A 21005-nucleotide genomic window follows, 5' to 3' on the forward strand; every position below is an offset into this window, starting at 1 on the left:
CAACCGAGAGGCGACATCATTTTATTTTGAAGGGTCAAACCCAACAGCTTCCTGTCTCATGTTAGATAACAGCGTGCATGTTGCAGATTGCTGCTGCTCAGCATGAGGCATGAACGCAGTGCTCGGACTGGCAGGGGTACATGGGAGTTGTAGTCCTACAGAAAGAAAACAACTGTCCTAATGCGCAGCGTGCTGCTGATCTGGGACTACAGCTGAACTCAGTGTAAACAAAGGGCACTGGGACTGGGACACTAATAGAAGTTTATTTATTAATAGTTTAGATTTCATGTTTAATTAATTTGTGATCGCAGTTCTTGATTGTGTGATATAGTACATTTAAATATGAGTCATCTGTATATTTTTGGTACTATAGGAAATATATTGTTACTTAGTATACTATGGTGAATTCCTAACCGTAAACATACACACACACACACACACACACACACACACACACACACACACACACACACAAACACACACACACATATATATATAAATACCATTATATATTCATATTCATTTTGAATACCAGACTTGTTTAACCAGTCTATACATGCATATATAGTGACACGTCTATTTGAATATCTCATTATACTAGTGTACAAATACAGTTTACATCCTCATTCTATCATCCTGTGACACTGAACTTTGCTCAAGCGCATTTCTATACGAATAATATCTGGTAGTGAAAGGCCTCTGTATATTATATACATATTCTGTATTTAATATCGTTTTTTTAAATTTGATTTATATCTTTTGCCTTTCTCTAATTCTCTTGTCTACGACATATTGACTGTCTGCTGCTGCTTGATATCCTGCATTGGCACTAACTGATCACAACTTACCAACAATATCTTTCTTTGTAGTAAAATGTATGTGTATATAAATGCGGAATAAAGAAACAATAATATGCAATTACAAAAGGACTAAGTCTAAAATGACCAGCTTTAATGGGAAAATAATAGTTTTTGACCAAAAATAAAGTTAAAATGACAACTAAAGGTCCTCTTCCCATCTTTTTGAAGACCTCTCAACCCCATGTCACATACCTCCTCAGATGGAGATTGATCAGAGCCCTATTATTAATTAATGATTATGTATTGAGCTTTAATTACTTTTAATATACTTAACCCCAAGCTCAGGAAAATGTCAAGTGTTATTGACATGAATAATATTGAGATAAATTATCGACTGATCCCAAAACAAATGCTGCGGTTTGGTTTCCAGCCAATCAGCTTTTGTTGCGACGAAAACTTGAATACGTCATAAGTGCGCGACTCGGAGCAGCATGGCTGATCTCTCGTGTTAGAGACTGTACAGGAAATCTCACCGGCTCGGGAACATGAAAGATATTAAAGACATGGCCGAGACCCACGACGACAGCCTCGGGATAGAGGTGATTCTTCCAGAGGGAGGTAAACCCGCGCCATGTTGCCCGCATGGTAAGTACAGGAGTTAAAAACACACCGTAACCGCTTCACAAAATCCGACGTTTTAAAGTTTCACGCATCTTAATATATATTTTCCATCTCTAAATAGTGTTATTCGTGACATGCTACGGACAAACAACGTATTATAGTCAATTCGGCTCGTTAACACCGCACTAAACTGCTTTTATAGTAATGGAGGCTTTACTTGAAAACTACTTCACACAAGCTAACAGGCTGGCAGAAAAAAGATAAACACGTGTCTAATATTTGATTTAGAGTAGTTAATGTCGTTCTTCTCATAGTTTTCTAAAGACAAAACAATACACGTGCATATACCATGAAGGAAAATATAGTAATAATAATGTTATATAAATAATATAACAAACAGATTTTTTCCATACCGTTTCAATATTTTTCTTTAAAACCTTTCTTGAATAATATCTGTGCAACATTTTAAATCCCTGTCCAGAGAATTCCACAGTCTCACTACATACACAGAAACAAACATCCTGTTTATTGTTATGAGTACCTAGTAATGTTGATTATACTTTCCTCTATGATCCTCTTTATTTAACATTCTTTCAAATAGCATTGTAAGGTTATCAGGTGGAAGTAAGTGTTTGTCTTTATACATAACGAATAATATTTTCCATAATATCAACCTAATTAAGTTTCATGTAGTTAAACAGTCTAAGTCTTAAGGGTCTAATATTAGTTTTATATATAGTGCATTGCCCCACACCTCCAGTGCAATAACCAATACATGTAGGAATAAGTGAAGAACCCAAATTATGAGGCGTCCTTTTCTTTGTACAGTACTGGAATACTCATGTTCACTTTCCCCTTTTATATAATGTATTTCTTCATATTCAAGTCATATTCAATTATCTGAGTACATGCTGCTTGTTAACTGTAAAATTGAAAATAGTTGAGGTTGTGTCTTCCTGTAAGTATTTAAGGAAATCAACCCGTGTTCATTTCAGTCCACCTCTCTCTACATCCACAGCATACCGGTATACAAGGGTTGTTCCAGACAAAGTAACTTCCAAATAAATGCTGCATGTGTTTTGTCAGGTCCTACCTTGCTGTTTGAGAAGGTCAGCAAAGGAGAAGGGACAGGCCGGAGATTCTATGCCTGCTCAGCCTGTAGAGACAGAAAAGACTGCAGTTTTTTCCAATGGGAGGACGACAAGGTACAAGTCGCTGATATCGACACATCTGACACCCTGACTGAACCAGTGGACATGTATTCACGAGTCTTTGTTAATATTTGTTCTGAAGGTGTCGGAAGTCAGGCTGTTGGCCAGAGAAGCAGAGAACAAGTCAAAGAAACCTCCGGTCAGCCACAAGGAGTACTGTGCCAGGTGAGAGGTCCACTGCAGCATGTCATGGTCTCCAGGGAAGTAGATGCCTGTTTGTGTTAGCCCTATACTACGCTTGCATAGACACATGTGTGCTGGAAAAAACCTTATGGAGAAAATTATGTCTCTCCCCGTTCAGATCTGGTATTAACATTTATCCTTAGTGATCGGATCACAAGTGTTCAGATCCACGTTAAGATCTGAACCCGCCCACATGCGTTCTGAGATCCGATCACAACTAAACACATTTGGAGGGGGGTCAGGGAACTCATGTGGTGACATTCTTTTTGCTATGTGAAGCCAAATCCGTCCTGGGCCAAATATGAAGGACCGATTACTCAGCTGACGCCTCTGACTCGCTAGAGATTAAACACATTTCTACACTCCTCTGTAAGAATACATGATTTGTTTGTTTTCACAATATAAACACTATGTCATGATTGATACTTTTCCTAAATTTGTAAAATCTTTCTTCAAAGCTGCGTGCCATCATATGTTGCTTCAGTTCCTCCCAACTTCACCCTCTGTTTCGCTCGTGGCGACACAAAAAACATTGTCATCAGAAACATCTGGGTGAAAAACTCATTTGGTCTTCACAAACACAAATAATTATGATAATATTCATATAGAGAGAGGAAGGGAGATGAGATACTCAACATTTGAATGTTAGGTGTGAACACTTTCATTGCAGTCAATAGAAACCTAAAGCAGAGGACTCAGTCATGCCATCTCTGACTGGAAACTATAAAACACATATTTACTTGTTGACTTTTAAATTTCACACAAATCATTTACTCTATGGACACTCTCTATAAGACATTATCAGCTTGATATAAGATAAGATATATTTATTAATCCCAAACACACATGCACAGTCACAATACATGCAGAAGAGGGAAATTTGTCTTCTGCTTTTGACCCATCTGGTGAACATAGCAGGACACACAGAGCAGTGGGCAGCCATGCACGGCGCCTCGGGGAGCAGATGTTGGGGGAGTAAGGTGCCTTGCTCAGCACTTAGACAGTGGGGGTAGGGAGACCCTCTTTGGACTTTAGCACAGATGCAGGTGTTGTCCATCCAGGTATGTTTTTATTGTCACTGCGAGGAGTCGAACCAGGGACCTTCCAGTCTGGTGTCCGTAACTTTCTTCCGATAGTCCCAAACTAGTCCACCGCCTCTCCCCAGGCTGACTTATATGTAAAGTCAAATTAATTTGACCAAATTCAGAATTGAGCATTTTAACTAAGTTCTTTACCCCGACTCTTACCTCGTCCCTCAGGTTCAAAAAGTTTGCCTCCCTCCGACCGGATGAGCAGAAGTTCTGTCAGGACTGTCAGACTCTGCTCCCGGCAGGAGTGCGCGAGGCCCACGCCTCTCACAGACTCACAGGTGTCACCGCAGCCCAGCTGAAGAGGCCCAGTGTGCTGCTGCGTCCCCTGGACAACAAGAAGAGCAACGCCCAGTACCTGTTCACCGACCGCAGCGCCCACTTCCTGCTGGACACCTTAGCTGGTCTGGGCTACACGAAGGTCCTGTGCATGGGCACACCCAGGTGAGGGGGACATTCACTTAGAACATGTCCTCATGTGTGTTTCCGTTATGGTGGCTCAGCCTGTTTTTAATGTTCAGCCAAATCACACAAACACATCTCCCCTGTAGTAAAATTTGACAGTAGAGAAACCAACACAACCAATACAAACTAAGTACAGTAAAACATTCTGAGGTCAATTAATCACATTTTATTAGTATAGCCAATATGCACAAACTACTATTTGTCTTATAGATCTTAACAAGATGCAACAATCATTTGTTCTAAACCTTCAACTAGAATGAGGAACAACTACAAATATCAACTCTTAACAGGGGAAAAACGTAGAACTCTTAGAGAGCTCCATGTGAGGGATCCCTCTCCCGGGATGGACAGAAGTGTAACCGAGCACATCAACAAACTAACAATATTTACAACTCTGATTAGAAAAGACATGGTATGGAATAATGAGATGATATAGACATATTGGCTGATATTCTTTATATTATATACACGGTGGGTTGGTAGGTTGTTGGTTCACTTGTAGTGGAGATGATAAATTATGCTTTGACACAGAAAATACTACTGATCTATCTTTGATAAGTGTGACGATTGATACAAATTGTCAGTCGGGCTCTATCACGTAGTAATTACTCTTAGATGTCGACCATTAGAGTTTCGTGCACACTGCTCGAATCACACTCACTAATATACTGAACTGAACTAATAGTAAAGACTACTACTGTGTTAGACAATAATGTCAGTTTCAGAGCTATTAAATAAACCTAGTCTCATCTCCTTATCAGAGACAAGGAAACCCTTAAATACTTTTTATAGTCACTAATTTCAGCTTCTGTAAGTAATCATAAAATACAGTTGCAGGACTGGTTTAAAAATGTGGTAAAAAGTTTTTAAAGACTGAAATATGTTTTTACTCATGATTGTTATTGTTTGTGTCAGACTCCAGGAGCTGATCAAGCTGCGCAACCTGGAGCAGAACCACGAGCCAATGAAGAGTCTGCTGCTGGATATTGATTTCAGGTCAGTTTGTCATATCTTATTTTCTCTTGTTACAGACAGCTGCTCTGTCTCAGTGGTTTCATGACAGTATTTGGAGCAAATTTCTCCTTAATCCAGGGCCTGTCCTGTCTTGACTTTATGCTGCCAGTCTTTCTTCTGCTGGAAACCTCCCAACTTCACCTCCCAACCCTCCCTACTGATTTAACAGGCGTTGGAGTTAACACCTCAAATGTGCCATAACAAGAAAAATATCTAAAAATAATCACTGTGGCAGACGATATCACACTCTAATGATGATGCAGAATCCTGTATTTTCCTTTACCAACATACTTTCTGTGATAAGAAAGAAAAAAATGTGAATGATTTACTCAAAAATTACAGACTTAAAAAGGCTTGACTATTACATTGCATGGTTAATATTGAAGCTTTCTGTGCTATATGACTCATTAAATGCTGCTCAACAACACAATCCGACTCTTCCACCTCTGACATCACAACATGATGACCAAGATGATTAGTCAGACAACTTACCCTAGTCTAATCTAATTTGAACAAGTGTTGTCAGACAAGGTTGAACACTGGACAGCGCACATTATCATTGGCAAGGTGAGTCAACATCACTGTCCATTTTGCCCCTTCCCTGAAGTCTCCTCAGACGATCACAGGTTGTTGAGGGGACAGATGTCCAGATGGTTTGGCCCCATCTGGTTCTGCGGTGGTCTCAGGAAGCGTATAGCGGGGTACAGGGGCTCGGTGAACTGGTGATGAGCCCTGTCGAACACCGGCGTCATGGCTGCGGTGAACCTCTGCAGGACGACCATGGTGTCTGCGTCATAAAATATCAGCTGACCCTTGCCATAGTTGACCCACACACCCACCTTTCCGATCTGGGTCTGCCCGACCCCCTGACACGCCACATGCCGGTCGTTGTGCCATGCAGACAGACTGCGGTTCCGGAGCTCCACACACCACGAGTTCCTGTTCCGGCCCAGTTTGGTTCCCTTGTCTCGGCCCTTCCTCTGCAGGCTGGTGTAGGCTACGCCCACAGCCCAGGCAGGGCTGCAGCGTACGTCGACCTCCCAGTAATTCTGACCCACTGTGACGGGAGACGAACCCAGAGCACAGCACACTTTGTCAAACTGGAGAGGATGCTCCGGAGCAGAGTGGCCAGAGTCTGACAAGGACATGGCCCGCCCCTCGGAGTCCACTGTGATCTGGCTATGGCACGTCTGTCTGTCAATCACCACAGGGCATGAATCTGTAAATCAAATAGAAAAACAATACTATTATCCAATGAGGATAAAGGAGGAATGTGGACATTTTTGTGGCTCCGGGCAAAATCTAAAACAACTCCTTGCACGTGTTTAGGCCACTTCTTGACTGACTATCCCAAAATGAGTAGATGAAGAATATAATCAGGTCAGTACCTAACAGCAGGGTCTTCCTCTGCAGCTGGGCTTTCAGGCTTTTGGAAATAGAGTATAACGTTTTACGAAGCCTTAAGAATCTCTCTTCATTCAGTCGGATTTCCTCTTCAGAGGCGTCTGGCTTCATAGGACTGGAGGAGTGATCAAAGAAAAGTGAAGACTAGGTGAGAAACTGAGCTCTGGAGTAGATGGAGCTGAAAACGATTCATCTGATGGTGTAGTGTTTTACCTCAGAGTCTCAGACTGACCCTTGAGAGGAAAAATAAAGAGAAACACTAATTTAAAAAGGCATGGAAATACCTTAAGTTACAATGTTTTTAAAAACTGTGGTATTGAGAGACATGAGTCAGACCTCATCTTCCTCTGTGGCAGAACTCTTGCTCAGTGCTCTCTGGGTGCTGCCCATGATCTTGGTCACCTGGTCCTGGTGCTGCTTCCACGTCTTCAGAACCTGGTCCAGTCTGCTTCTAGTCTGTCTCAGGTCCAGCTCCAGAGAGTCCAGTACGGCCTGCTCATCCTGCTTCAGGACAGCCAGGAGTTTCTCAAAGTGCTCACGGACCTGCTGCTTCATCGTCTCTGTGCTCCTCTACAGAGAGGAACATGGAGCGGACCCTGTATTTAAGTTATTCGCACTCTGATGTCTTTTAGTAAATTATTTTGTGTATTGTCAGCATCTGGATCTATACTTACAGAGAGATCCTTTTTTCGTTTTTTCAGAGATTGGATGTGGGCTTCAGTCTTAGATTTTTCGGCCTGTAGTTCCTCCAACTGTCTGGACAGCTGCTCCTGTAGAGAGCAGAGTTCAGTAAACTGAGTATGAATGTGCTTCACCTTCATTAACAATGTTAAATGTGAGCTTGCATCTTGTGAGTCCCCTGAAGTTCACCCAAAAGACACATTTTGAGTTGAGCTGTCAAACACTGTACTTCTTTGCGTATTCTTGCGAACATACAGAAAGATGTACACAAAAACATAACCTCATTGCAACATAAGAATACACAAGCAAATACACTGCAAGTTGTATAGAGCACAACGCAAGCTTCCAGGGAGACACCTACTGAACCCAAAGCTGAGCATGTCTGGACACAGACCTTCTCATTTGTCTCGGTTCATTTCATTTCTCTCAACAGCACTGACTATGCTGCTGAAAAGGGCTCAACCTGGTTTGTGCTCTTGTTCAGATAATGTGAACCTCATCACACAGATGTTTTATTTCACATCATTACAAGAAATTCTTGGAATAATTTATGATGTTGGCTCCATGCAGACACTTTCTAAATTGAGCTGTCAAAATCTTCCAGCCCCACCACTCTCTTGTTTACCTGGGAGGGCTTTCCTGCTTTGCCTTTGTTCCTGTGAAGTTTTGGTGAGCGTGGGAACGGCTGAACTAGCCAGTCACTGTTGGAGTCCAGCGGAGTGAGGCTCAGTCCGTCCTCCAGTACACTGCGGGCGCCTGCAGTGGGCGCTGTGACACCACACTGCTCTGGCTGAGCCGTTGTTGACTGGCCATTACCGACTGATAGCAACTCCTTTTCTGACATTTCTGAGAGCAGAGCAAAACAACAATTGTACATTAAACGTCAAGCTGAAGTATTTTGGCATTTTGCACTTTATTTCAGCAGTTTTCCTTAGTTTTCCTTTGGCTGTGTTTTGAAGAGAAAACCAGTCCTTCGGTTTTGGAAAAGTCTGTTAAAACCAGTTATTCAGTCACATAGTGTGTTGTTTACTGCAGAATAACCTTTAGAGTTCCTTATGCTGTAAAAGTACTATATCCATCCCGCAGACTGAACTCTACACATTTGTACGTTGTTTTTTCAGCTTTTCTTACCTGAGATCTTCTTGTCCGTCTCTCGTCTGTTTCTGTAAAGAATGTGTGCGGTAGAAGTGCAAAGAGGGCGTGTCCCTGGGTCACAAGCTTGAGCCTGCAGGTTGCACTCACACACCTTTTTGTTATCAGGGTTAATACACTTCAGGATCCTGGAGGGTGTTGGCTAAATTTGAGTGCATGATTTTGGACATTAGGAGTATATGTAATTCTGACAAAACATTTCATCCACCTCTGTTTCAGATATGCCCAGTTCTACAGCCGGGATGAGTTCTGTCACTATAACATGTTCAACCATCACTTCTTTGGTGGAGAGGTAAAGATTCAACACATGTTTATTTCCCATGTTATTTCCATTCCCAGTGCTGTTTATTAAAGCTTTGTCTCTTATCAGGCCTCCAGTGCGGTTCTGCAGGCCTTCCTCAACGAGAGTGACAAGGAGAAAGTGGTGATGGTGGCTGACCCTCCGTTCGGTGGTCTGGTGAAACCTCTGGCCAATAGCTTCTCTCTGATCTCACAGACATGGAAGAAGCTGCAGAGCTCTGGTCAGTGTCACTTTAGTTTCTATAAACATACTCTGCATGTGAATATGCAGAATCTGGCGAGAGACGCCTCTGGTGTCCGTTTCTATAGCAGGCTCAGGTCACCTGAAGATACACAATCTGTGTGGTGAGCAAAAGAGGCTGAACACATGACCGACATGCATCGTCTATCTGCTTTGTTAAATGTATCTGTATCCTCATGCAGGAAGCTGGTAATAGAGATTAGTCCAAATGTTTTCTGGCCCAAAACAGCTGCAAAAAGTGTCACTGTTTGTGTTTTATGAGGAGAAATATTTAGCCTGTTTGGTAAGAACCTAATCAAACCATCCAACACATATGGAGGATGGCGTCCTGGCCCGGATATCTGCTGTCTAAACCGAAAGCCCCAAATAGTGGCTGTTGCCCCCAGAGTCGAATCCATTGTTAAGCACTCAGTATAGCACTTGCTGATATTGTTGGTTGGCTGGCAGGCTACAGCTGATCAAATCTGCCTGTAACAGTTTAAGCAGCAACTCCAGAGCTGAAAAGCTGCTCTCGTCTTCATTTGAAATTAAGCTCCAATGAAGACATGTTAAAGAAATCTGCCACCATTAAGCCAGTGGGACAGATCCATATTTGCATAGCAGCTGTTACTAAATGGGACGGGCTTGGTGAAGGGTCAGATCCATCTAACTCACAACAGGGTTGAATCTGTTTCTTTCAGATTCAACTTCCCATTGACATGAAAAAAAGATTTACCCTCTGCAGTAAAGTCTTTAGATCCCGTTCCAACCTATTCAGTGTCTGTCACATCTCAGGGAAGTATACTAAATAGTTTCACCTATTGATTCTATTTTAAATGGAATTTAACTCAAATGTGTGTGTTTTTTTTGTGCAGAGAGCAGTGATGCTGACATGCCAATGACGTGGATCTTCCCGTATTTCTTTGAGCCTCGCATCCGAGAGTGCCTCCCCACTCTCACCATGCTGGACTACCAGGTACACTGACGGGAAATCTGTTTTTAATGACTGGTAAAGGGGATCAGCAGACGGTTTAAAACAGCTTCAGATTGACCCAGAAGGCATGGAGACTCTCTTTGGGTTTTATTTTGATATCACATCTGCAGTGTTGGATACTGTGTAGTCTTATAATAAGTGAAATAACCAAATACTCAGTCGCTGGTTCTCTCTTGATTTACTGCAGATTGTTTATGTTCTGATATTAGTGATATTATATATTAAGTATAAACCTTCGACAGGTTGTTCAGAAGGTTTTGTCTCTGTGAACTATGAACAATGATTTTTTTGTTTCTAAACAGGTGGACTACGACAATCATCCTCTGTACAAACATGGGAAGACAGGCCGGAAGCAGTCTCCTGTTAGATTGTTCACCAACATCTGTCCCAAAGATGTTGTCCTGCCCAAAGAGGAGGGCTACAGGTATCAGAACACTTTGTTGGATAATTAAGAGCTTTGGATCAATTGTAGTAGGTTGAGAAAGCATTAACCAACAGAAGAAGAAAAAGAAGGAGAAGTGGCTGGCAGGGTTGCTCAATAATGATTGAACGACGGGGATTTTGTTGGTATTAATACCATAATGATTTTTTCAGTGGGAATGAAATTAACAAAGTTACGTTTTTTTAATAGTTTTCAGACTAAAACGTTGCCAGCAACATTTCTTGTAAACCTAGCAAAAGTGATATGTTGAACTTGAAAATCTATCAGTGTGGTTGTAGCCTGCAGCATCAGCTGATCAGTGTATATGCCAAATAAGAAACAAGGAAATGTGGGTACATAAATAGAAGAAATATGTTTACGGTAACAGAGCAATGGTGGCCCTGCTGCATAGTTTATCCACCACCGAGGATATCACTCAAGTTACAAGATTATGCAGCTCATACAGTGTATTTTCCATGTTAAAACATGCATCCCTCCTTCCTCCTATTAGATTTTGCTCTGTGTGTCAGAGATACGTCTTGTCCATCAACAAACACTGTGACAAATGCAACGTCTGTCCATCCAAGGTACAAAACCAGCACTCTGCATACATTATACGTTGCCACCTCAAATAAAAGCAGTCCATTAAACTTTCCTTTCCGTGTCTGCAGGATGGTCGCGCATGGAAGCACTGCTCAGCCTGTGAGAAATGTGTCAAACCATGTAAGTAAATGTCTACATAATCACATCAGATATTGAAAAATTCAGTTTTATACAGAGGCACTGCGGATCAAAACAAGCAGAAGGCTTCATGTCATTACCTTCCGTCTCATATTAATGTGTGTATTTCATTGTTTGTTTGTTTTCTCAAAGCATGGAAACACTGTCAGACGTGTGGTCACTGTGCCCTCCCGGACCACCCGTGTGGCCAGAGCGAAGGAAGCGAGGGCTGCTTCATCTGCGGCAGCCTGCAGCACAGACGCAAAGCCTGCCCTCGCAGAGACGTGTCCAAGATCAGGAGGTGAGGGTTCCTGTGCATCACTCTCCCAAAGGCATGAGATATTTGCACGTCCTAACCATGTGTGTCTGCTTTTCCCCCTGCTAGTCAGCGCTCTAACACCAAGAAAGGAGGCAAGAAGCTACCACAACTTCCCCTCAACAAGGCTAAAGGGAAGAGGAAGTCCGGAGCTTCTCGCAGAGCTAAGAAGATGGCTGCTCAGTCTGTGTGATCTCAGGATTAATGCAGTCGTGTCAGCTGTGAGATCAGAAGCTGTGCACTTTTCTTTATTTTTACCTTAAACAACTGTAGAAGAATAATACAAAATAAAAAGTTATATAAATGTTCAATAAAAGTAATTGAAAACAGTGCGTGACTGTATCTGGTGGCTTTTTATAAATGGTCTGTAACATGATACTGTACTTGTCACATACGTGTTTGGATTTAAGTAAAAAGAACCACTTAAAGCTGCATATATAAATATTTGGCCTTATGTCATATATAACCACTCAGATATATGAGAAAAAAAACAGGAACCTATTAATGCAGACAGCAACATTACCATTAATGGGTCAAATTGTTTCTACCTATGTTGAAGTCTTGAATCTGCTGTCATTGCATTGGTTTAGTTTCATGTCTCATCAAACTCATGAAAAATATTTTATAAACTGCTGATCACTACCTGATTGTCTGTAGCTTAGTTTTTTAGGGGATGAGTTGAATTCCAGATTACTTTCAAACTTTACTTAAGATTATTTCATTTATGTTTTAAAAACATAAAGTGGCCAGTATTGCTCATGTTGTTGCTTCATGACAAATGTAAAAAATTATAATGTATGTTCACTAGACAGAAGTATTGTGACGGTTTACTCTGCTGCCTTATTATCTCCCATAATTCTTGGAGTTTGCCAATAACCTGTTTAGTGGTTATGTGTCTAGTGAACATGGCAGAACAGGTTGTGTTGATATTACAACATTTAAGTGTACGAGACTTTCATTTCCTGCAAGTGTGAGAGCCTGCACACACACACACATACACATAAACAATCTATTATACTGGTACATTGACATATAAAGTGTATAGATATAGAGATAATCCAGCCAGAACCATGTGATGAATACATTCAGTGTTGATGGTTAAAACCAAATTCATAATAAGTGACACACAAACAAACAAACATGAACGCACACACACACATGCACCTTCTTTCAGTGATGTTTATCTAGTCTGAAACCTGAGGACAACCAGACACAGGAACACTTCCTTCTCTCTGTGAATATAGTGACTGATTTACACTTTTATTTTGAAGAGCGCTGATTTAGGTGGAGACCCGTGTTTTGGACATGTCGATTTTTCCCGGCCATATCCCTGCTCTCCTCTCCCTGTTATGCCTCTTTATTCAAACTACGTCGACAACAGCCATCCGTACAGGTGTCTATTTATTGCTATGGTACACGTCCGGGGAGCTGCTTCACTGAAGCCCCGAGCATAGCAGAGAATAAGAATATTTCAGATTGCAAACTCTAGAGCTTTATCTATTTAATTAAAGTTTTTATTTATCTTTTTCTTAGCATTCCATTACCTTTTCTGAATTTATATTTATTAAAGAACACCCATCACCACAACCAAAGCCTAACCTCCCCTTCAAAAGCACAGAGGCAGCCAATCGAAATTTACTTTCTTAAGTAAAAACCCTTTATGCCAGAAGTTGTGTTTACAGCTTGATCTGCTGCCCCCTAGTGGCCAACATTCTACTGATGCAGCTTAAACATCAGTAATGTAACACTACCATAGGGAGTCCACACGATGCTTTTTAAGCTGATCAGCAGGTCAAACAGAAAGGAATGAGAGAAGACACATAAAGTATGTCGCTTGATCGCTCAATATCTGTGTTAATACTCTCTCTGCCAGAAGGGGGAGACAAAAGTTCCTCAATGCAGGTTTAAGTCGACAATTGTGAGAGCCAGTTTGAGTGAAACGAAAGCAGGAGATTTAGACAGAGAGTGGGGTGAGAGGCCAAAGGAGCATTTAAAGAACCTGTACATTGATGTTTGATTCAAATGCTAAGCAGGCAGAGAAATATCCGTATCTGTCAGACTTCCTCCCTATGAAATGGAAATGAGCACAGAAAAATGGAAAACAGGGGGGGGGGGGGGGGGGGGAATGTTTATACAGATGAAAGAAGTCAGACGTGTGGACCCATATACAATCATTACGAAAAATTCCTTTGTAGCTGCATTATTAAAATAAAGCAACATTCGGTGAGTTTTTTCTCAGTGTGCTTTGTTGATGCTGATAATGAGGAAACAGTCAAATTAATAGATTTCAAAGAGACGTCAGGAATCACCCAGAATAAACCATATGCTTGTATGGTACCCAGAAAAAATATCTCAGATAATTTGGAGAAGATCTTAGATATTAATTAATAAAGCAAGGGAACAGATTCCAGCCACATCATGTTACAACTACAGAATTGAGTTCTAAAATGTGTTTATGCCACAGAAGACAATAGCAGATATCGTAAACAAGAGTTGTTAAAAAACATGTGATGTTTGTCAAACACTATAAGTTATACTAGTGCCGTGCCTATTGTAAATCTACGTGTTTGGAATGTTGTGTTTTCTTGACCTCTATTAATGATCTGGAGCTACTTTATTATTAATAATTAATTATTCCCTGTCATTAGTGAGTCCTCCTCAAACAGTTCTATAACATTGTGTTACTTTTTTATTGTTTGTGTGCTTGATGTTGTGTGCCGAACCTTGTATAAACATTGATTTCATGAAGTTAGAAAACTTTGTGTTCATCCTACCTGGTTTATTGTCAGGTTTTTTATAAAAAGAACAAGATTTCCTTTATTGTACATTTTTGGTTAATTCATCGGTTTAAAGGATTGACTTGACTGATATTTTGTCATACACTGAATGTATTATTTCACACGATTTCAGTCCCAAGTTCACAGCTTTTCAAAATAAAAAGGTCAATACATAGCATTTCAGCAACAAAGCAAATATAATTTTACTTTGCAGACAAACTGCTAAAGTGATTATATAAATAGTTTTGCAATGACGGAGGTTAGCACCCACCCATGAATGACCTTGTCAATCCAATATGGTGAAATCAAAATAATCACATAATCAAAATGATAGACAGGACAGATACTATTGGCTGCAGGCTGCCAATTGATGTAGTTTATCAGAGGATGTAGAAGAAGACGTGTTCAATCACAGTCCGCAGACTGACGGCACACTGCCCAACCCCACTGTCTGCTACAGAGCACTGGTCACCTTCTTATTAAAATGATATTAATATTGAGAGTATCGCATGTCCAAATCACAACAAGGTTGACACTGCACTCCCCCAGGCCAATAACAATACACAAGCCCAGTGTGAGGCAGATAAGATAAATGGTACGAGAAATATGCTTTCCAGATACAGACAGAAAGACAGACAGATGGTTATCGAGTCAGTAGTTAGATGACATTTTAACAAGATAGGAAATAAAGACTTGGATACCCCTCTCTGGTATTTGAGAAGGAATCTGTTATCTTGTAATCTGTAGTGAGCCAATCTAGCGCTAGGACTGATTCAGATTCTAAATGAAAACTGCAGGCATGTTCCATTTTGTTATTGTAAGAAAAATGCATCTGATTTCATGAATACTTGATATTTACAGTATCCAAAAAGCCAAGGATCTGTGATACAGATGGTGTTTTCTCTCATTTGTTTGGACGAAGTGCCAGCTGCTTTTCAGGGACTGCATTTTCATTTTCGGCCAGTATATCTAATTTCCTGTCACATTCCAAATTCTGTAGATTCAAGCAAATCCAATCTCTTGTGGTCCGGATGAACCACAGCTCAGCTTGCTTGGAACTGCATCCTGCATTCTGGTCCCACTGATAGCACGATCTCCCACTGAGCTTTGTAAGTCAGAGTAAACTCTGGTGTTTGGACTGGCAGAGCTTCTCTGAGAATTCCAAATCCCTTAACGGGAAATTATGTTCTCATGCGGCATGGTCATCAGCATGTTGGGTAAACAATGCCGTCAGGGGATGCTCTGCTGTGTGCTACAGGGATGAAGTGTTTGTTATGCATGGATGTAGTTTGACGACGGTAAAAGAGTACAGACAACATATATAAATACATACCATATACAGAAATTAACAGGATACAAAGGTTCATAATATGTATAGAAGACAACCAAGAACGTCAAAACCTGGTACATGGCTTGGTCATGGCCAAGAAAGTGAGCACACTATTGATGCTAATTTACCTATTCATGACTTCCTTGCATCCTATCACATCTGCTCAGTTGGACATTACAGGCCTTGTGTTATGGAGCCGTTTTATCACTCCATTCAGACATTTGTCTTCATTTTTGCAGCTCCTCACGACTTGAAAAGTTTTGTTTTTCTCAAACAAACCCTGATCATACTCAAACCTCACTGGCACAGACAAATTATTTCCAACAGGAGAGAGGGGCAGTTCAGTTACAGTTTTTCTCCATTGCTTTGGGTCATTTCACGAAACAGAAATGACATTCTCAAAACAACGCGTGCAAACCTCCAAACCACTGGGCACCAGATTGGAATATCTCATTCCTTTAATCAAATTGCAATTGTATTTGCACATCCTTGCAATGACAAGTACAATTTCCAACAGCTTGCACAAATTTCAAATGATTTAGAACACCTTTGCAAACGGTTAGGTACAATTGCCTTCAGTTAGCCCAATTACCAATTGAATATATATTGCTGGTGAAAACTGACTGTCGCTTCTCAGTCAAGTGGTTGTTCTCTGCAGAACATGTTGGCATAATTTCATTGTTTACATCATCACCTGCACAATAGTTCACTCTACTGTCAAAATCGTACAGGCACATAATACCATGAAAAACATCATGGTATATACTGTAATAAGGATATCTTGGATCATTGGCTTAATTTTCAGGTGCAACTAGAACTTTAGTAATCAAGGTTGAGTTTCACACATCTGATCACCAGTCACACAGTAAGTTTACAGTTTTTCTCCATTGCTTTTGCTCATTTCACGAAACAGAAATGATATTCTCAGAGCTCTAAGTGCAATTGGCAAAATAGCCCATATGGTTCAGCACAACTACATAGATCACTTTCAAAAGGTCATATCTCACTATACCAAATTTTAATTTTGATGTGCTTATTGTTTGACAGTATATTGTGCTGTACACATTTTCTGTTACTGTAAGCACGATGTATGGCAATTACTGTAACAATTTCCATGGCAGTATGAGTTCAATAAACATATTTTATGTGAAACCTTGAATTAATCTTTTTTCTGTTTGATACACATAATATTCTGGAAAAAAAACATCTACTGTAACCATTCAGTGACCATTCAAGGACTGAGCCAAGATTGAAATGTGCACATGAGGGATATTTCTATGGTCCACTGCCATACTGACAAAACATCTAAACATTCTGACCTGTAGTGTTTAAACAATGCCAAAGGGACTTTTCATTTTGGGGGCACTGACTATTTGTATGAGAAAAGGATTTAGTTTTGACTGATGAGTGGTCTGTTTTGGTAGAGATATGACCTTTTGCAGGTGTGCTATGGAGTTTTGCTGAACCATCTATGTTATTTTGAGAGATGAGCCACAGCAATCGAGAAAGAAATTTTCATTTTGGGGGCACTGACTATTTATATGAGAAAATGATTTGGTTTTGAAACTTGAGTTAACTGTTTTGGGTGAGATATGACCTTTTGAAGGTGATCTATGTAGTTGTGCTGAACCATATGGGCTATTTTGCCATTTGCACTTAGAGCTCTGAGAATGTCATTTCTGTTTCGTGAAATGATCCAAAGCAATGGAGAAAAACTGTAACACATGGGTCGCTGCGGAGTGCATGAACATATTTCCGTGGTGCAATTTGTAGGGCTTGCTCTTATATGAAGGACAGAACACCAAATTTTGTGAGTAGACAATTCATTTTCCTTAGTCTATATATAATCTTAGTATTTTTTATAATTTGTACATCTAATAAAATGTTATCTGATAATAAAGGGAAGATGTTAAGTTAATCAGAAATGGTGATGAGAGGATAGACAAATGAGAGGGACACTTCAAATAGCACATCTCTGCTGTTGCATTAAAATAGGTCAAGGCGACCAGGTGTTCCATCCCCACTGATACACAGCAGTGTTTGTAGCTAAAAGCTGAAAGGACGAGAGCTGAAAGAGGTGGTTGATGGTTCGATTGCCATCTCGTCTGAAAGCGTTTCCTGTTCGAGCCTTCAATGACCTTTGAAGCAAAGGGCTTCCTCTCCCCTCCAATAGCCTTTATCTGCTGAGAACAAACATAGTGTACCCACCCATCACAGAGCAGGTGGCCACACACACACACACACACACACACATACACACACACACACACACACACACACAACCACTCGAGACTAGAAGTAGATGTATGCTAGATTCATCATCGACACAGAGAAATACAGATTCACACACACACAAATAAAATTACTGTAAGCTATGCAGGCATCTTCAGTAGGAAAGACAGTCATCAGTTCTAACCAGTCTAAACAGCACTGTCTACGCAAACTAATGATGATTAAAGATTAAAGTACAATAGGACATTTAGTCAGATTTAGTCCCAGGAACTTTTTCAAGGAACTAAAAGATTCCTGCTGACAGTTATTCACTTGTGTTTCCGTCGCTGGCAAAAACAAGATTGGGCAAATTAAGAGATATGAACAACAGAGAGCTACAACAGGCTGTTCCACTCCAGTTCACTGGAAAGCAGTGTTGCAGAGGATGATGATATATAAATCGGGCAACACTACAACAGTGAACATGGAGGACATTCAGATTCAATGTGCTACTGTTGACAGGAAAAGAGACAGGAAACAATGTGTATTTAAAACACATAAATAAAGCTGAAATTAAATGCTGGAGTACTCGACCAATGAGGCATCTGATCGCACTTTAAGACCCACCACAAAGGTTACCTTACTTTTGTATTAAAACTACCCCCTCAAGTGGGGGTCTTTTTGGATGGTAAAAATATTTTTTAAGACACCTAATTTAGAACCTGGTCCCTGCACAGGTAACACCTGCAAATAAAAGAGCAGGCTGGATTCCATTTAAAAGACAGAATTTCTTGAAAATAAGAAAAATACAGTAAGGGGCACGCACAGCAGAAAATAAACAGACGAAATTCTAACTGTTCATGAAAACAAGGCAGGATCAGGACTCGACAAAGACAGAACTGAGGAGTTGACCAATATAAAAAAACGTAACTAATGACGAAATGGAAACAGGAGGAACAGACCGAGCAGATGGAACAAATCAATGTGGGATAAACAATCAACTCTGGAGGTAAACACAAAGGCAGGAAGTAAATTGAACTGAGATCAGAACTAGAAAATAAAACAGGAAACACTGAAAGAAAACAGATAACCCTGACACAAGGAATATTACTGCAGTCGGAAGGGCAACTTAAATATAAACTTGATTGAAGCTACCAAATGTCCTTGTTAAATAGAAATACTGTGGTTTTGATCAAATTCAAACCTGCATTTTTAGCAGAACAAGCTGTAATTACAACATTTAAATATTTCAATGCATAAAGTTGTAATGGAGAACATGGTAAGTTGCGGACACGTCCAACAGACACTGAGCTAGACCAATTTCATTTGAAGTGGTGTTTTTGTCCACCAGATGAGTATAAGTTCATTATCACTCTCCTTTTAGCTCCATTTTGGTTTCAGCAGTTAAATGCTAAGCATTTACTGTCTTGTAACTATACGCTGTGGCTATAGAGCAAGTGTTTCAGAGCCTTTTCGCTGATCACTTCCTGGTTGGAAATTAAGTTGATCTGCTTACACTGAAAAAACAGTGAACCTCTGTACCAGTAAACCTGAACAGTAAACAATAAAGGATGCTTAAAGTAGTAGCAGGGCAAAGGGGAACTGCAGAGTTGAGTGGCATGTGGGTTCATCACTAACAGTAACCACTTTCTCTGAATACACATTAGGGCCTGAGATTTACTTGTTTTTAATGCAGTATGTTACACACCATAGCTGCATCGCGGATTAAATGGTTGGGCGCTGCAGGGGCAGACAGTCCCCATTGTCACAACATTGTTGACTTGAGGGTCTCCCAATCTACAATGGTGCTGCCATGACTTTTTCTGCTATGACCTCAGAGGCCACCACAGGTTCCTCAAATGTTGTCATGTTTTTTTTATTTACAGAATGCCATTCCAAAAGTTCAGAGCTCTGTGTTGTTCCCTGTGGTGCCCTCTTGTGGAATACTCCAGTAACATGCAACATCTTTGGTAAGTTTTTAACCATCCAAGATTTAACACCCTCAATACAGTTCAGGAGGGACGTGAAGCAGCAGGGATCAAAATGTTTTATGAGATGGTAAGGATAGGCATCATCAGCATAAAGGCCTGGTCTTACCAGTATACAACATACTGAAATTTAAAAGTGAAACTAGTTCATTTCAATAGAATTACCACCGTTGGTGGACTCTCGCGCAAGGGCAATGAAAAAATGCACTACGTGCTGAGCATTGAGGGAAGAGATTTTAGCTTTAATTTACCTTCTTTATTGTAGTATAAAATGTTTCGCATAAGAGAAATAGTGTGCAGGCAGGATTTGAAGGCACTGTACAAATATATCTGGTCAGCTCATCATCTCTTTAGCTACTGAGGGCCAACTTTGCTGGCTGTTCCACAGAGGAAACAGAAATGGACCTCAGAGGGACCCTTGGGGAACTCCACAAGATACAGTATAGTACATTCTAACAAAAGCTTTTGTCTTTTGAATGAGAAAGAGAAACCACCGGAGGAATTCTTCATGATAAACAACTGAAAATCTAATTTAGAGAGAAAACTTTAGAAACATATCCCTACACAGACCTCATTTTTTGCCCACTGGGTTACCCCCCAGGGTTTCACTCGTTTTCAGACTACTCAGCTATGATTTGTAGATGTCAGATGTTTATGGGATCTAAGCTGAGTGAAGTTTAAGTGTTGGCAGGATTGAAATATCGTCTTGTGGTTTAGCCAATCAAAACTTACTGTTAGGAAAATATAAAAAAAAAAAGCAGGTTTCAAGTCATTCAACAACAGGGACAATTTCAATGTAACAGTATGGATGTAAGGTGGAAAAAGCTAATGATTGAGACACAACAGTAATAGGAGATATCACATTTGCTACAAATTGAGCCCAGAGGAAACATCTACAGTATCATATAAGAATAATCATGTAGGAGGAGGCAGCAGATGGTTAATCACTTCCAATAAAAGCTTTTCTTTCTTGGATGCACGAGACAAACCACTCAAAGGCATGGCCATGACAACCTGAAAGCCAATACTTATCGAGGGGGAATACATTTATTTTCAAAACGTAGTGGGGTCTATGGTTTGAGAGATTTTATTCCCCTCGGAAAGCGTAG

The 21005-nt window shown here is 40.5% G+C and overlaps 2 protein-coding genes across 2 annotated transcripts; one reads left to right on the top strand and one right to left on the bottom strand.

The window, feature by feature from the left end:
- Window positions 1-1271: 1271 nt before the first annotated feature.
- Window positions 1272-11922, top strand: zcchc4 (zinc finger, CCHC domain containing 4). The gene is made up of 13 exons (XM_053416776.1): window positions 1272-1445; window positions 2508-2626; window positions 2715-2797; window positions 4075-4347; window positions 5284-5364; window positions 8839-8911; window positions 8990-9140; window positions 10015-10115; window positions 10436-10557; window positions 11066-11141; window positions 11226-11277; window positions 11428-11575; window positions 11660-11922. Exons 1-13 carry the CDS (start codon window positions 1346-1348, stop codon window positions 11781-11783), a joined length of 1503 nt encoding a protein of 500 aa, XP_053272751.1. The 5' UTR covers window positions 1272-1345; the 3' UTR covers window positions 11784-11922.
- si:dkey-219e21.4 (tripartite motif-containing protein 14) lies at window positions 4512-6987 on the bottom strand. Its single transcript, XM_053416777.1, has 2 exons — window positions 6771-6987; window positions 4512-6601 (listed from the first exon to the last, which is right to left on the bottom strand). The coding sequence occupies exons 1-2, from the start codon at window positions 6895-6897 to the stop codon at window positions 6003-6005; spliced, it is 726 nt and encodes a 241-aa protein (XP_053272752.1). The 5' UTR covers window positions 6898-6987; the 3' UTR covers window positions 4512-6002.
- Window positions 11923-21005: the final 9083 nt, after the last annotated feature.

This window comes from Pleuronectes platessa, chromosome 23, assembly GCF_947347685.1.
Source record: "Pleuronectes platessa chromosome 23, fPlePla1.1, whole genome shotgun sequence".
In the NCBI taxonomy this organism is placed as follows: Eukaryota; Metazoa; Chordata; class Actinopteri; order Pleuronectiformes; family Pleuronectidae; genus Pleuronectes; species Pleuronectes platessa.